Source organism: Diceros bicornis, chromosome 12 (assembly GCF_020826845.1).
Source record: "Diceros bicornis minor isolate mBicDic1 chromosome 12, mDicBic1.mat.cur, whole genome shotgun sequence".
Classification (NCBI taxonomy): Eukaryota; Metazoa; Chordata; class Mammalia; order Perissodactyla; family Rhinocerotidae; genus Diceros; species Diceros bicornis.
In genome coordinates this window covers 24,731,298-24,749,780 of record NC_080751.1, presented here as the reverse complement: position 1 = coordinate 24,749,780, position 18,483 = coordinate 24,731,298, and the positions used below count along the sequence as shown (strand labels likewise).

General features: G+C 34.0%; 1 protein-coding gene across 5 annotated transcripts in view; it reads left to right on the top strand.

Moving 5' to 3' along the window:
* Positions 1-18,483, top strand: part of EHBP1 (EH domain binding protein 1) — a 350,507-nt gene that overhangs the window by 74,416 nt on the left and 257,608 nt on the right. For all 5 annotated transcript variants that reach the window (XM_058551124.1, XM_058551123.1, XM_058551127.1 and 2 more), the window contains exons 4-5: positions 1,628-1,723; positions 6,918-6,971. In XM_058551124.1, the coding sequence (XP_058407107.1) occupies positions 1,628-1,723; positions 6,918-6,971 (150 nt within the window). The remainder of the gene's footprint in view (positions 1-1,627; positions 1,724-6,917; positions 6,972-18,483) is intronic.

Here is an 18,483-nt window from a genome sequence, read left to right as displayed (position 1 = left end):
CATTTTTCAGGCCTTACCCTATTTGACCCATCGCCAAGATTTGGCACAGGTGATTGTTCCTTTCTCCTTGAAACATTTTCTTCACTAGATTTTCAGGATACCACACGCCTCTGGTTTTCCTTCTACTGTACTGGCCCTTCTTTGCTGATTCCTCCTCGTTTCCTGTACCTGTTAATGTGCTCCAAGGTTCAGTTCTTGAGCCTTTATATTCTCTATCTGTACTCACTCCCTTGGGATCACATCCACTCTTAAGCTTTAAGTATCACCTGTATACTGATGATTCCCAAATTTATAACTCCAAGTCCATATATCCAGCTGCCTGTTTGAACATCTACACTTGAATATCTATTAGACACATTAGATTGTTTATTTATTTATTTTTTGGTGAGGAAGATTGGAAATTGGTCCTGAGCTAACATCTGTGCCAATCTTCCTCTATTTTGTATGTGGGTCACTGCCACAGCATGGCTTGATGAGTAGTGTGTAGGTCTGTACCCAGGATCCGAACCCATGAACCCCAGGCTGCTGCCAAAGCGGAGTGTGCTGAACTTAACCACATCACTGGGCTGGTCCCAACACATTAGATTTAACGTGTGTAAAACCGAGTTCCCAGTCTTACTTCCCAAACCTGCTCCTCCTGCAGTCTTGCCTCATGTCTGCTAATAGCAATTCCTTTCTTCTAGTTGCTCAAGGGCAAAAGCCTTAGAATTAGCCTTGGCTACTTTCTTTCTCTCATACAATCAGACAGCAAATCTTGTTGATTCTATGTTTTTTTTTTTTTTTTGTGAGGGAGATCAGCCCTGAGCTAACATCTGTGCTAATCCTCCTCTTTTTGCTGAGGAAGACCAGCTCTGAGCTAACATCTATTGCCAATCCTCCTCCTTTCCCCGCCCCCCCCAAAGCCCCAGTAGATAGTTGTATGTGTTAGCTTTTATTATCACCTTCATCTCATGTCCATGGACAATCCTGCAGCCCATAGAGATGAAGACTTAGTTGAGGTATCTTGGCATACCATCTTCCATCACTTTTGGCTAGAAATGCCACCACAAAGGAAGAACTGTAGTGGTGACCCCCAGATTTGGGTGGGGGAGTTCCTGAGGGAACCTTGATAGTCAAGATTTACAAGGAAAAAAATCTTTAAAACTATAAGTGCTAGAAATATTAACGGGGAAAACTACGTTCTTCTTTACTTGCCCCAAATGAACATTATAGTTTAGTGGGAAATGAACTTAAATGCAAAGTATACAGTTAGTTTTTCCTTTTAAAGAATGAATTTGCCTTTAAGTTCCTAGATCACAAAAATAATTTAAAAAATATTTCTCCTATTAGATTTTTATCCACCCAGGAATAGCTTTTGAAAATATGAGACACTTTGTTTTTGCATCTTCTTTTGTGTGTATGGCAGGGGAGAGGGTGCAGGTTTGTTTACAGATCGTCATTTGTTGCTACCATGTGATATAACTGTCATGGCCCAAGTTTAATGCTTGGAAAGTTTTATTTGACTAATCATTTTTGTTTCAGGGAGACAGATCTAATGGATAGTTAAATAGAGTCAATATGTTTCTGTAAATTATTAACATTGCATTTCCTGTACTTCAAATTGAAGCCATTATTTTTATTCTGGTAGGCTCATAGCTGGCAACCTGGAATAAAAAATCCATACCGTGGTGTTGTAGTGTGGCCTGTTCCTGAAAACATTGAAATCACTGTGACACTTTTTAAGGTAAGTTCCATTTTTATAAGTTATAGAATTTATTATATATTCATGGTTCTAAATGATAGAATATTTCATTATTCATTGTTCTATACATTTGGGTCCAACTGGACCTTAATGTGCATGATTTTTAGGGATATAACAATTTATAACAATGCAAAGACATGAGGGTATTTCATGGTCTATAAAGTCTGAATAATTTGGAAGTCCTTTTGAACTTGTTGCAATTAAGGTCAATTGGAATACTTCTTTTACTACTACTTATATTCTACCCACTGGAAACTTTGAAGTGCTTTTTCTGTGGAAAGCTGAGGTTTGTGGAATTCTTAGTCCTGAGCCTCATTTTGTTAGCCTTGTTTGACTAATAACAAGATATGTTTTTAAATTAGTATTCGATAAATATTTTATTGATGTTAATATAAGAAGATAAGTTTGAAAATGATATTTTATAAATATTGATAGTAATATTTTATAAATACAATAGCTTAAAAGCAAAATTCTGGTTGTAAATTCAAAGTGCAGATACAAAAACATAGCTGTGCATAGATCTGCCTGCCTGTTTTATATATATGTTTTTTCTTGAAAGTCTTCCATATTTCTTGAAACACTGTAAAGTAATCCTCACACATATGATGATTAAGCACTAGAATATTTACTTTCTTAACCAACTCCTTACCTGCTCCAAAAATAAATGGTGGAGAAAAATATCTCTGTTTTAGCCTTTCTCAAAGTGGTGAAATTAGAAAACAAATGCTTTATGTCTTCTTGGAATCATTCCAATTGTGTTGAAGTTACTTTTGCAGAAGGACAGAAGGAAGAAAGACGTTATTAAGCATAATTTAGTAACATAAAGTTTGTGAAAATCTGTTTAATATTTTAGGATATGCAGTTTAAGTAGAACACAGTTATATGGCTTAGAGTGTGAAATCGCTGTGTAAAAAAGTGCTTTTGATTTTGTAGTCCAATATATTAATTCATTTATTCAGGAACTACTGCAGAGATCAACAGAACAAAACAATATGATGAGCATTAATGTATTAACCCATGAATGGAATACTACTTTTAAATGTTCTGTGTTTCATAGATGCTCTATTTTACGAAAGATTCTTAACACTTTATGTATATTTTATAGTTTTGATATTATTATTATCAACATTATAACATTACTTGATTATGCTTGTCACCTGTATACCATACTTGATTTGCCCAGGGAGAAATAAGGGATGAAACAGTAGCTGCTCTTCCTTTTTTCCAGGAAGGATCAGAACCATCCTATTGCCCTTCAGCCGGCTGTCCTTAAAGTCCCCTTATCCATGTTTCTTCTATTGGAATGATACAGTAAGCTTGGTAGTTAACAGCAAGACCTTTGGAGTATTTCATTTAATTCTCACAGCAACCCTAAGGTTCTGTAATTATTCCCATTGTTCTGATAAGGAAACTGAGACTAAAGAAGAAGGTAACTTGGCCAGTCACACTGTGATTTAGCCCTGTCTACATTGTACTGCCTATTCTGTAATAAAAACAGCTGTAAATATAGATTACAACAGCAAGATCTCTGACATGCTTGAGGAAGACTTTTAAGTAATCTCTTGAGTGTTTTGATTTAGTCTGTTTATATTGATAAAGCAAATGAATGGACATAGTTATATAACTTAAAAAAAATCATGATAGAGAACAAGAGGTTAGACTAGAGCTGATAAATAGCTGTCAGCCAAGTGTTTGGGGAAAGGATATGCACTAACTGAGTGATTCTGAGTTGAAAGTGGCTGTTGAAATGTGTTACTTGGAGGATTAGGAGATAAGTGTAGTTTTCAAGTACTGATGGAAATGTTCAGCATATCCTTATCACTCAACTTTTATGTTTTTGAGTGTTAGTCTGTAGGAAAAAAACCCTCAAATACCCCTTCCTCCCCAGTTTGCTATATTAAATATTTCTGTTCAATTGTGCTATTGAGTCAAGCTTGTGACCATTTTAAATATTTAAAGAATATTTTTCAGCTGACACTTTTTTCTTTCTGACTTCCTCATTCCCCTGGAATTCTAATAGAAAAGCAGAAAAGTAAAACAAACAAAACAACTTTTTATCTTTCTTGGTAATTTTTGGATCTTATTTTTGAACAGCATTTAAAATATTCAAGTGGAAAATTTTTTCATAGTTTCCCCTTTCTTTTACTTTAAGTCTCACAATTCACTTAATGTTGAACTTTGCAAGTAGGTAAAGACTGCTCTGAACCCTTTCTGTCGTAAGTGTCATGTTCACAGAGGTGTGCTCTTAGACAAAGTGTTTTTTTAAAAAGTTATCAGTATGTTTCATTTTTCCATGATTTAACGAGAAATTAATTTCTTTAGCCTGCGTGCTTCTTTTGGAAGTTTGAATTAGATTGAAAATAGCCATTTCTAGTAAATAGAAAAAAAAAAAAGGCTTTTAAGGTTTTGAGAAGGAAAATGGCTCTTTAAGCCATTTTCAATTTTTCTCTTCAATGCAGTGGTAAGAAAAGAGACACTAGAGGATGGAGAGTAGGATACAAAGAAGACTTAATTGATTCAAGCTAGAAGCAATTTTCATTGCAAATGTTTTTGTCTAGTCAATAATATAAATCGTTAATTGTGTAGATATGCCATTTGAAAGTGGTTTGAAACTGAGCATTATTGTGGCTCCTTTACATCTTTTTAATGACTTGGCCCTATCAGATATGTCCCTTGGTCCCATTGAAATTATTCTTTTGGGGTAATACGTCATCTGTGTTTTTAAAAAATGTTTCCCTAACTTTGAGAATTAATATATGTCATATATAAGGCACTGTTCAATATTTGTTAATTTATAGGATATATGTTCATTAATTCATTAATCAAATATTCTTAAGAGCCTACTGTGTGCCAGGTACTTTTCCTGGGGGCACAGTGGTAAAACTGAACCGGCAACATGGCTAAAAGTCAGACAGACCTGGAACTGCAACATAGTTTTAACACTTACTACTTGTTCACTGTGGGAAGTTACATCTTTTAGGTCTCAGTTTTCTGTTCTGTTAGATGGGAATAAAAATAGTACCTATTTCATAAGTTGCTGTGATGATTAAAACACTTTGCACAACAACTGGGGCAGAGTGTGTGTTCAGTAAATATTTCGTATTGTTGTTATTTATTGTACTAGCTGTGCTGGAGCTATGCTGCATTCCTCAACAAAATGACGGAGGGGGAAAGCAGGCAGGAAGGGTGGTAAGATGTCTCTTTTCTAAGCATTGTGTCACGCTCTATTACTTGGTCTCTAAAGTAGAACTGTTTGTGCTCTAAATCCCTCATGGAAAAGCTCCTTCAACCCTTATTTACAATGTTTTCTCTTCATTAACCTAGTTCATGGGCAAGGCCGGGCTGGAGAAACAAATCGAGTAGAATCTTGACCTCTTTTTCCCTTCTAGCCTTTCCTACCTCACCCTGCCCATCACCACCAAAGAAACTCCTTTTTTGGCAGGTTTTTATCCCATCTGTATGAATTTACTCATAGAAATAGTTGCCTCAGTACAGCTCAGAATCAGTGAGCCACCATGCTATTTAAGTAAAAAAGTAAACAGAAATAAAGTTAGGTATTTATCCCATAGGTTGTTGGGGTCATTAAAGAAATCTGAGTTCGGACTAACATGGTCAGAACTATGGTTTGGGAGAATTAATCTGTGTACAGGATTGATTGGATGGCAGAGAGATTGAGAGAATGCTGCAGTCACTTTTATCTTGAAATAGCCTAGGCACAAAGTGATAAAGACCCATGATACCTGTGGCAATAGAAACAGAAGATTAACAATAGACTAAAGCGGAATCAATCATGAATAAGATGCTTCCCTCTGAGAAGCATGTGGGACCTGAGACTCAGTAGGGGAATAACAGAGCTTGTTCCCCATCTATGTGCACTCACTTTGGAGTGGTATGTTGAGCCAAAAGCCTGCACTATTTAGATATTTGCTCACTCTCAGTACCTTCATCCCTCCCCTGCCTCTAACACATTGAGTTGGACTTTAATAAGTTAAATGCACGTATGATGCGACCCTGCTACTTTCCTTTTTATGTCTTATACTCTGTTGCCTTTAATTATTCTAATATCTGTGCAAATCCTGTATGATCCCACCTAGCCCAGATGCTTTCTCTCTCTCAAAGCTTTTCCTGTTCATTCCTGTAAGATGTGTTGTTTTCTAATCTGATAAAACCATGTATTTCAATCATCACATATTTATTTACATTAGTTGTTGTGTTCACCTTTGAAAGCAATGACAACTATGTTTGAATCTATATAACACCTCTACAGTCCTTTATATAATAAGCACACAGTAAATATTTGTCAAGTAAATACTTAAAAAAGTGTGCCTCATTAAAAAAAAATTTGCATTTGGTTGTAGGATCCATTACCCTTTCTCTGGTTTCTGAGACATTTCCAGGGTAATTGGGGGGGGGGAGATGGGGGTATCAACAGCCCATGCCAATTTATCGTTTTTGTGTAGATTATGAAATCCTTTGTAGTGCTTTGAAATTCCAGACGTTTACATAACCTCTTCACTGAACAAAACCTTACCTCAAGTGGTACTTTCAGTTTAAAATACTTACAGGTCTAAAAACAAGGACAGGGCTTTATATGAGCATTTAATATCTTAAAGTACTTCTTTTTTTTTTTTTTTTTTTTTTGTGAGGAGATCAGCCCTGTGCTAACATCTGCCAGTCCTCCTCTTTTTTTGCTGAGGAAGACTGGCCCTGGGCTAAGATCCATGCCCATCTTCCCCCACTTTATATGGGACGCCACCACAGCATGGCTTAGCCAAGCAGTGCATTGGTGCGTGCCTGGGATCCGAACCGGCGAACCCCGGGCCGCCACAGCGGAGCGTGCACACTTAACCTCTTTCGCCACCCGGCTGGCCCCCTTAAAGTACTTCTTAATAGTTCACTCACTAAGTTATCAGTCTCTGATCCAGTTTCTTTTTGTCTTGATAGATGCAATGGTGGAAGATAATGATATGCATCAACATAAGTAAAATAGAGAATTTCTTAATATAAAATAGTGATTTAAACATGGAGAAATTATGGAAGTTTCATAAGAGTAGGCCATTCTGCCTCTCCCTTTTTAAAAATTGGTAAAAGCTAAAAGCAAGGCTGTTTATTTTCTTAATTGGATTGATTGGATTAAAGAAATATATTTCAACTTTATATTTTGCTTTTGTTACAGGATCCTCATGCAGAGGAATTTGAAGATAAAGAGTGGACATTTGTCATAGAAAATGTAAGCTAATCGCAAATTCCATCACCTTTCACATTTTTGACTATATACATTACTAAGGTACAATAGCATTTTGGTGATAGGAGGAATGTTGCCTTATGAAAATTAAATAGTGATTTGTAGCTTTTAGAATTTTTTTAATGAAATGATAGCCAATAGCAGAATTATTCGTGGAAAGTATTTTTGTTAAAACTATAAAAGTAAAAATACTCTTCAATACTGACTTATGTATATATGTGTACTCTTTGTATTCTGTTTGGAGCTTGAGGGAAAGACTATGTCTTATTCTTGTTTTTATCTGTTCGGCATTTAGCGTGGTGCTTCTCACATACAAATGCTCATTTAAACACTTGTTGAATGAAATCACGAACAACCTTTGAAATCTTTAAAAAAAAGTATATGTTTAACTCTTTGGGTTGAGGGATTCTAGATTGGTGCTTTAATCATCATCTTCAATTAATTTGCATACTGTGGAATCCCACGTGACTAGCAGGCAGATAGTAGGTGTTCAGTAGATGTTTACTCAACGGGGATTAGGAAAGACAGGCAAAGAAAATATAGTAGTTAAGAGTGTGGGTTCAAGAGTCTTCCACTTAACAAGCTCTGTGATAATACTTAAGTTTCTTAACTTCTCAGCCATAAATTTATAAGGCTGGTATTAAATAATTTCAATGACTATTAGCTTTTATCATTGTCATCGTCATCATTATCATGATCATCATTAAAGTTCTAAAATATATTTATAACAGATTTATAACATGGTTTGCAGCATATTCTTCCTTTCCATGCCTGACTTTGTTTTGTTTCTCAATGATAAAAGGAATCTTTCACTTTTCCAACAGTGGCTGGGCCATTTTTAGACCTGAAGATCTGGGAAGCTCGGGAGGGAGATCAGGTCTAAACACAGTAGGGGGAGTTCTGATGGCTGGATATCAAGCAATGTTACTGTGTTAAAAGTTCACATATGTTAACAAGTCTGGCTTTTCTATAGTGACAGATTTGAATATTGGACTTAGAGTAGCCATTGAAGTTTTAAAAGCAAAGTTAGACTTCTTGAAATTGGTTACAGCCCCAAAATCTAGCTTTCATTCTCATGTCAAGAGCTTCTCCCCAATGGATGGTCTTTTGGTTTTCAGTACTCATGGCTCTATTATATGTCTGAAGTCTCTTTATTAACTTGATGTATTAAAGAATTAACCAGTTAAATTTGGGTTGTAAATAATGGTAAAATTATGTAAAAACTAACTTTACATTTGTTTAGAAAGGTATTATTATTACACAATTAATCTTAGGATAGAGGCATACCAGTTCCAAATTTCTGAAGAACAAGTAATAAACTAACAAACCTACTGAAAGGTGCAAATGAAAAAAATAAAGCTACATGATATAGACTAGGTTTGAATGCAAAAGGCATTCAAATCTATAGGATTTTAGGAAAAATTTTTTTCTTAAATTCTGTGTTATATATTTTATAAAGGTATTTTAAAGGTCAATAGAGAAATATTAAAATTTAAAATAGTGAGATTTAAATGGATCATGAGATAAAGAGGTGTATTTTGGATTATCATTTCCATAGTGGAGTATGTATTTCTCGAGTCGAAGAGTATGTTTATATCTTTTTTATGAAGAATATATTTATTTAAGCTCAGAAGCTTATTTTGCTCATTTGCCTTTTATTACTCAAATGATTGAAGTTGCTAGAAATCTGACTGTCAGGTAAGGGAGTGGCCATAGGAGGAAAATGGAAAATAAAATAATTAGCATTCCTTCTCTCCAAATGTTTGTTAATAAATTAGATTACAGAAATCCAATAAAAATAATATAGATGGCTTTTAACTATTATTCATATTATTTATAAAACTTTATAAAACCAATATTTTAATTGAACTATTACTGGAGATTAAATTTTGCTATGTCATCAGATGATTTTGAAGACCTTACTTTGAATTATGGAGAGAACACTGCATTTGTGGAGATTCTCAGCCATCATTATGCTATTTAATAGCTGGAAGATTTTCTACCTCCCCTCTGCCTCCTCATATTCTTGTTGAAAAAAATGCTTTTTTCTTCCTACCATGTCATAGTATAGAGAAGACAAGAACTTTGGATTGGGTTAGAATTGAGTGTAAATCCTGATGGTGTGTCTTCAAAGCTGGTGACCTTGAGTAGATTATTTTCTAGGACTCAGTTTCTTCATCTATGAAATGAAGAGTTTCTACTAAATGATCTCAGAGGGCTTTTCTAGGTCCATGACTTTTAGTTGGTAGGAATATTTTTATAAACAAAATTTTTGAAAATTATCCTTTTGTAGATCAAATTTTTGATTTTCAAGTTCATGGAGAATGAAATATTTAAAAGAATTATCTAGTGTAACATTTTGGAATCAATAACTCCTTAATTTATATCTTTCTTTAAAAAATCAATATCAGCATATATGTTTCCTGTATACTTTTATTTCTGGAATGGATCATGAGTACTATTGCAAGCTTCCTATTCAGAAGAATAAATGAATTTTGAGAATAGTTTTTTTCTTTACCTATGCAGGTGTGTTTACTCTTTTTACCTGCTCTGGAAAAATCTAGGTAAATTTTCTGAGATGCTAACAGGACCCCTGCTTGGATAAGTAAATTTAACAGGGGAAAAGTTCTGTTCCATTTATCCACCACGATTTTTTTAACATAGTCCCTTTGTGTAGTAGGTACTCAATGCATATTTGCTGAAGGAGTGAGTGAATGAATGGTTATAGTTTAACTCAATATCCTGTAAGGATTATTCTTTTTAAAAGAGGAATTACATTAGCATCCATCAGCTATATTGAAGAAAAATTCAAAAAGTAGACGCTAGTGGCACTGAGATTGTATGTGAAGGATCCATATGCCATTGCAGTAGAAACTCTTCTGATCACACTCTACTTAATTTACATAGATTACCTCATACTTTCCATTTTGTCTGTAAAACATCCTGGTTTTAAGCCCACATGTGACAACGTGGTTAGTAGGCTACTCTCTGACACACTCCTACACACTTCTGCTCTCACAAGTGAGTTGTAAGTTGCGTTTGACCCCTTACAAGACTTCTTGTAATGCTATTGACCTGTTATTGTAATTGTGTAATTTAATTAGATATTTCATAGACCAATGAAATGTTAGTTTGAAGAATTACTTCATGAAAACTGTTAAATGCTTTTAGAAAGGGTTGATAAAAGTGAGTTGTTAAAAAGTGCTGTGAAATCTGGTGTGGAAATAAAACTAAAAAACTGGGAAAATTTTATAAAAATCTGGAAGAATTTTACATTCAGATTGCTTCTCTGTTGTCCTTAGGTATTCATTTCATTTAAAAGAAATTGAAATGCACTAATGATACATTATGAGTGTTGATTATAGGAGAACATCAACAATCAACAAAGTTATACTCAAGAGACCATAAAAACTGGTGAATGAACATATTAATATGTATTGAACAAAATTAAAATGTTTGTGTATTAATATTCATGATTCTCCCCTTTAATTGACCAACACCTTTTGCCATTCAGATCGCATAAGAAGGATTCTACTATAGACATATATTTAACAAGCCATTCTCATGAACTCTGTCTATATACTCCTCTGTGGGATTAAAGAACTGTTCTTAAATATTTTCTTTTAAACCAAGTTTGATATAAGCAGACATTACATTTTTTAGGTTGTAGCAGTTCACTTTACTTGACATCATCTAATAATGTATTTTTAACCTTTCAAATAAATGAACCAGTATTCATTCATTCATTTAGCAGCAGTTAATTCACTGAGTATGTGTTTTGTGCTGAGCACTGTTCTAGGTACTGGAAATAAAGTGGTGTATAAAACATAAAAAAATCTCTTTCTTGTGGAGCTTACGTTTGTGTGTGTACGCGTGCATGTGTGACATAAAAATTGTGTGGGAAATATATATTATGTTAGATAATAGAAATATATAATGTGTGTTAAATATATGATAAATATATAGTATGTTAAATAAGTGCTAAGGAGTAAAAGCAGGGAAGGGGGATAGGGATCCCCCATCTTTATTGTTACGTGGATATAATGAACCTTCTTATTCCTTATAAGGTCTCCAAAAGAGAATTCAGGCATACTTGTCAAATTAATTTAAAAGATATTTTAATGAGTTTATTAAACGAATATTGTTTAAGTTGTGAGAAAATTTTAAAAGAACCTTAAAAGACTCTAGATAAACCTTTTCCTAGGTTGCAGCTCCCCTCAGTGGTGAATGATGAAATTGACTCTAGTCTGGAGAAAGTTCTGTTCCCTAGCAGTGACATGTTACAATGTTGTACTCTGCCTTACATTTTAAATATGCTTCCCCATTACATACAGAACAGCTAGTGAATTTCAAAGGACTCAAGTCTGTCTTTTTCTCTTGTAAAATCTGGGTTTTGTTTGAAAGTCTGTTGGTAAATTGTTCTGACCCTGAAAAGGCTTGCTCTTTGAATGGAATTTTAATACCTTTGTTGTCTTTGTACTTTGTGTTGCAATCCCAGAGTCAATAAAAACGTTTCACGTTTTTTGTTTGATATAACATATCTTGGTAAAACAGAGAAGTCTCCAAAATATATTACTCAAATAAATTTACTGGGCACTTAGTATATACCAGGGGCTATGTGGAATGCTATATACACATTATCTCATTTACTCATTACAATAACTGGTGAGTCAGATATTAATAACCTTATTTTACAAACAAAGTGAGGTTTAGAGAGGTTAAGTAACTTGTGCAAGGTTGTATAGCTAAGAAGTCAGGATGTTATCCATCTTGTCTTTCTCCATGGCCTTTGCCCTTAACTCCTATGCAATAACTACCTCCCTTAGTGACAAAGATGGAAAAACATAATTTGAAATTGTAGAATCATACAGAAGTTTTTCACCTGCTTTTAGTGATAAACCTGTGAGATATAGATGCATTAGATTAGTAAAAGTAATCTTTAATTATTGTACATATTCAGTCTAAAAGTATTAGGATTAATTACTTGACTGCTGCTGGACGTTACAAAATGGAATTCCAGAATTTATCAGTCACCAGAATTCTGAATCTTTTTTCTCAAAGCAACCTTCCTACCTCTTTGTGTAAATTGAGATAATACTGTCTTCTTTTCATTGGTTCTTTTGTTTCTGGTCACAGAGAAGATTTCCCAATTTTTTGTGAGCTTTCTTCTTTGGACCGAAAAGCTACTTACACATAAGTCAAAACTTAGAGGTGATTTTACCACTGCTAGCTTTGTGACCTTGGACAAGTTATGTAATCTTTTATGGCCTCAGTGTACTCAGGTATAAAATGATGGTATTAATATCTATTCCATAGGTGATTGAAGATTAGAAATAATATATGTAAAGCATCTAGCTCAGTAAGGGGTAGCTTTTTTTATGATATTCTTTCTAGAGGGCATAGAAAAATATAAAGGAAAGGAAGCTAGATTTCTAAATTTATTGTTGTAAGATTTTAGTTTTTCTACTCCTTTGTATCACTTATGCCTCTCAATTTCTAGACTTCACCATTATCTCAAAGGAATGACAAGGCAACTTGTAAACAGCTCACTTGGATTAAACTTGAAAATATTTTCATCTTTCTAAAGATTTTAGCTTCTGACTTAGGGCATCTACTCCTTATAAATTTAATCCAAGATTAAGAACCAGTTTGTTTTCTGAAGTTAATCAAGTGCTGGTAATTTACTAATATCTACCTCTGGGCCTGATAGTCTATGTTTGTGTTTATCTAGTCACAATATGAATATATGAATATACTTCAAAAACAAATATAAATGAGTTTTAAATTATCCTTTACTATTTACAGTACATTTTCTTATTAGTAGTGTAGATTATCAAGAATAGATACCACAAAGCAACCTGTTTCTTTTTTTTATCTACTTTAATGTGTAATAATGTTTGTTCACCCAGGCAATTGACAGTGTGTTGTTTTTTTTTTATGTGAAGTCATAACAGTTATATTTAGAAAACAAAATTTTTTTCCTTCCTGGTGCTTTAGGTTATCCAACTAAAATCAGAAGCAGTATATTTGTAAATTATATCCATAGGTCTTAGTTTCAAAAAATCTAAAAATTTTTGTTCTTTTGGTTTTTGAATGAATCCAAAAATGTGTATTGATGAAAAGCACAAATCTAGGTTGAATTCATTCATTTAATCATTCTGCAAACATTTAATGTGTATTTTCTATATGCCTAGACATTTTGTTACTATTGAAAATACAAAGTCAATTAAAACATGAAGAATTTCATTGATTCTGAGATGCATATTTTTTCCCCCACGTTTTAACTTCTCTGAAATTAGGATCATCTTACATTTTTGGTGTCCCACAATTATAACTGGTAGTGTTTTTTTCTTTCTTAGTGTTATGTAAAATAATGATATATCATTTAAAAGCCAATGGAGACTTATATTTGATAGCATAAGGTAGCCTGTCCTCCTAAAATTTATAAACTAGTGAGGGTGTCATATAAGTAAAGAAAGAAATGCACGAAAAAAGATATCCTTAGAGGACTGTAAAGGAGGGCAGAGTCAGAGAAGACTTCCTGGAGGAAGTGGCTTAGTTTTTAAGAAAAAACAGACTTACACAAAAAAGACATTCTAAGCAGAAGAAAGAAAGATCAGTAAGAAAGACAATGGTGAGTTTACAGTAGTATCCATTCTTGATGAAATAATTGAGAGAAAGAGCAACAAGACCCCAAACCAACCAAAACAAAACGTGAGCTCCTCGCTAAAGATCAATAGACCTCTATTTTTTTTGAACCATTAACCCAATAAATTTAATAATAGGCATGTGATCAACTTGAGGTGCTGTGTCCTCCTTAGAGACTATCAGTGGGGTATCAAAATGTGTTTTCTTGGGGCCACCAATCCAGTATTTCCCACTGTTTCTTGCTGTGACAAGTGAGATGGGCAGTTTGGCTCCTCAGTGCCTTTTTTTTGTCATTTATTTGAGTTACCTCCAGAAGCCCTTTAAATGTGTAGGATGGGGTATTGATTATGTTAATTCCAAGGCAGTATTATAAATCCTCCTCTGTGCCGTTTCTTTTATTGGATTATGTTGAACAAGATTGCTTGCCCAACCAAACTCACCTGACAAGATTATACCAAGAATAGAGATGATGTAGTAGCTCAAACAATACAATGCAAACAATATAAAATCACAATGTTTCTGGCCTTATTAAATTTAGGTTTGAATTGTCCTCTGAAATCAAGTCAGTCTTGATCTCACAAAGTTGTATTCTGATAAATTACCTCTACTTTTTCTTTCAGAGGAAAAAATATATATAAATGCTTCTTCTCTCCTCTAATTATTTTTCTTTGTGTCATCTCAGCCAACGGATCTCACTCTGAGGGCCTGTTAAAGACTGGACATTTTTTTGAGGAAATATAGCTTGTACTTCTTTAAACTGGTGTAGCTTCTTCAGTAACTTCAAACTAGAATTATCTTTTCAGCCCCAAGCCTCTCATAAATACCACTTTTCCAAAGTTCCAAAGGGTGAATAGTACATGTAAGAACACCACAACTCACATCAAAAAAAATTAGAAGCATCCTTTTCCCCATGTAACCAATACAACAATTTATAATTTAAGTACCAATCAGAGAAGGCCCAGCTTTTTTTAGGGTAGGACAACATGTGCCCTAATATAGTCCTATTTATAGCCCACCTATTAATGTTCTACCCCCTAGAAATGTGATCCAGTTAACTTTGTTGAACCTGATCAATTCCTGTTGACATTCCTTGTATGTGAAAGTGACGATGAGTGGGTGGAAAGGAGGTTCAAACTTCCACTAGGAACATACTCCACTTTTTGTTCCTCCCTTAACCCAATGACTAAACAGTAGTTTAGTCAATAGTGCTCGTATATCTGTATTTGTTAGTATTGTATACTATATATGTGCTAAATGTTTTTCCCCTATAGTTCATTTAACTTCGTATTTAGGAAGGCAGTTCTTTCCCCAGCCTGTTCCCTGCAGTTGTTCAAGAAGGACGTGAGGGAGTGGAATTCTCTCACTCTTACTAGATGGCAGGAAAATTCATGTGCTTAGCTGTAGTGATTAGTTGCTCAGAGAGTTGAGTACACAGCACTGACCAGTTTACATTTGAGGAATGATAAATGGAAGAGCCCTGTATTATTAGGTCTCTTTTAGGCCATTCTTTTGGTATAAACTTCTTAAACATGTTCTTTTCTTACAACCCGAGTCTTAGACCCTTTTGGATTTCTAAATAATTCAGAAATTTGAAAGCAGTATACTATAGAGGACCTCTATTAATCTTTTCCTTCATACAGATATAGCAGTTTGGACAAATCTAATCAAGACCCAATTTTTTAAACTCTCCAATTTTTAAGATTATTTCAAACATACACAAAAGTAGAAGGGATAAAATAAACTTCTATATACCCATCTCCCAGCTTCAACAATCTTTAGTATTTTGCCATACTTATTTTATCAATTCTTCTACTTTCTTTGTTTTTTTTTGTTTTAACCAGATTAAAGTTAATCTCAGGTAATGAGATTACACCATCTGTAAATAATGAAGGCCACTTTTGAACACCATCAGTTTACAAACTTGGTAAAAGATACTGGCATGTCAGAAAAGGTGATCTACCTACAAAGGAATTTTTTTTTTTTCTTGTAAACTTAACTTCCTTTTAAATGATCTTTCTGACCTGATAGGCCTAAGGTTCAAAATTAGCTATTCTGTTTCTTGAAAAGTGATATTATTTGTTCATGTTTCCACATAGAAGAAATTTAGCTTAATATTAGAAGCAACAAGCCTTCGTCCCAACCCACTCAGAATTAAACTCCTGCATTTAGAATAGGAAGCTCATAGTTCAGACAGGCTTCCCTAGTATTTTAATTATCCTGTCAGCTTTCTGTTATATATGATTATGTGAAGGATGACTGGCTGTCTGTTTATATTAGGTAGGGTATTCTAGATATGGCTAGTAGTTAGATGAAACTTTGCCAGCCAGCGCAGTCTCATTTGGTTAAATTTCAGAGAAAGTCCATATATATACATTTTTTTCCTCCTTAGTTTTTCTTATGTTAAATATGTAGTATGTTCTAGTTCAGAAATCTTTCAGATTGTGTTTCTGGAGGAAAATTTCATCTCCTTTATTCTCAAGTGACCTTTTGGCTTTAAAGAAAATAATGGAGAAACTTCTGTTGCACTTAAAAAAAAAGAAAGGTATGCCTAAGAATGATCATACATGCTTTGAGCCTGTCAGAATCCTCAAAATCTTAAGATTCTTGTGTAACTACCTACTATTTGCTTATTTAGTTTTCCATTTTCATCTTGCCTAATGTCTGTCATTTTGATTATTTGTCGATTTTATTAGAGTATACTAATTAGAAGAAAGCAAGTTCCATCGACAGATCCTACACTCTAAAATTCCTGACACAGGAAGAAACCTCACATGGATTAATATCTAAAGTCCAACTGTGCAGTATGTATCTATGTGTAATGAAAGAAACCCTGTGTTAAAATAGTAAGTAAACTACTGCATGTTAGATAATTTATTTCATGTAGTAGTTTACTTTGTAAAATGTGCTAGCTATCAAATTTAAGGTAGAGTTTTACTTTGCAGCAACAAAGCACTATTTTCATACTCTTACAATGTGTATACTATTAGGTAGTTTTTTTTGTAAGATTTTCTGATTTTTGTTCCAGTTTATTATGTAGAGGTTCATCTTTATTGATGTTAATCACACCTTACAGATAAACAAGAGCAATATTATAAAACTTCACTAGATTAAAGTCATATATAATTGCTTATTCATTTACTATTTGTTAAATGGATACCATGTGGCAGACATTTGCTAGTTATTGAGAGCGTAATAGTGAAAAAGATGTGGTCCCTGATGCCAGGTATCCTACAATCTGGGGGGAGATATACAGGCAACCACTAAGATAGGAGTAAGTATAGGGTGTTAAATGTGCACATATAAAGAGTACCTAACCCAGTCTTGGTGCATAAGGCGAAGCTTTCTAGTGAAAGTGATATACAAGTTGAAACCTAAAAGACAAAGTTTTTACAGTCCTTTATCTGTAACCTCAAAATTCAAAATTTGTACTACCTAAAGACTTTTAAAAATGTTTGTTTTTTGGACATTTGGTTCAAACTCATTTGCTGGCAAAACCAGTCCTGACCTGAAGCGAGCCCATTTGTAGTATTTAGTCTACTTAAGGTGAATGTTTATTCATTTTGCTACAGAAATATTAATATGTTTGATTATGGGGTGCTACCTCAGACCTTGTTGGGAATGTGCTGTAATCTAGGCACTGTAATACAGGCGCGGTCACTGTATTTCCTTTCTAAAATCCAAATAAGAGATTTCAGATAAAAGATTGAGTACTTCTGATAGTCAGCTGCAGGGAATTTGGAGAGTGCTTCTGGTGGCTAGATTAGCTTGAGCAGAGGTGAGAGAAATTGTGGCTCCTTCGTGGAACAGCATATAGTTTAGTAGATTACTTCCTTGAATATTTTGTTTTAAAAGGGGTGGTTGATTTTTCTAGGGTTATAGTAATTTACAACCATTTTCTTGAATCATATGATTATTAAGAAATTTTAAAATTCACTATATAGTTGCTGTGTATCTACATATTTACATGGTTCACATGGTGGATAATAGTAGTAAAGGAAAGAACTGCTGATGTTGTTAGTTTTAAGTCAGTGTTCAGTGACCTAAAATTATCCACATCCCTTTTTAACAGTGCAGACACCCGGGCCCCAACTTGGACCTACTGAATTAGAATTCTGATGCAGAAGGGAGGTGGCTTTTAGAACATTGGGGTCACCTGCTTATGTATTTTTTTGCAAATTAAAGATTTGGAAAATGGGGGGGTGGATGAGTATATAGAGCAGGACTTTATACGTTATGAGATGTATTCCATTATGAAAATAATTTTGTGCCCTCATACTTAGATCAATTACACAGATAGTATACTTTACTGGAATTTATTACAGTTTACTTTTCTTTCTAAAATTACTTAATTAGGCCAATGTGATATATTAACTTTAAGATCTTGCTTCACCTGCCTCTTAAAATTAAACTATATCAACTGATTAATAGTAACTTCATAAATCATAAATAACATTTGATAAGTTTTGTTAAAGAATACAAAATGTTTTCAAATAAAATACCTCACTTAATCATTAAGAAACCTCTCTAAAGTGGACATTATTATAATTTCTTTGACTCAGTGAAGTTAAGTGACTAGCCCAGGAACACAGAGAAAACATCTTAGCCTGGTCTCAAACTCATGTCTTCAGACTCTGAAGCCCATGTGTCTTACCATTTATTCATCAGACGTTTATTGTCCTAGGCACTGAGTTTGGAGCCTAGCTGTACTAAATAATTACTATGGGGGATACAGACAAACATCTCTACTCAGATACTAAAATCTGGTTTGAGAGATGCACACATGAAACAAGAATAAAGTAATATGTTATGCTAAATGTATAATGATAGCTGAAAAGTATAATAGAAATTA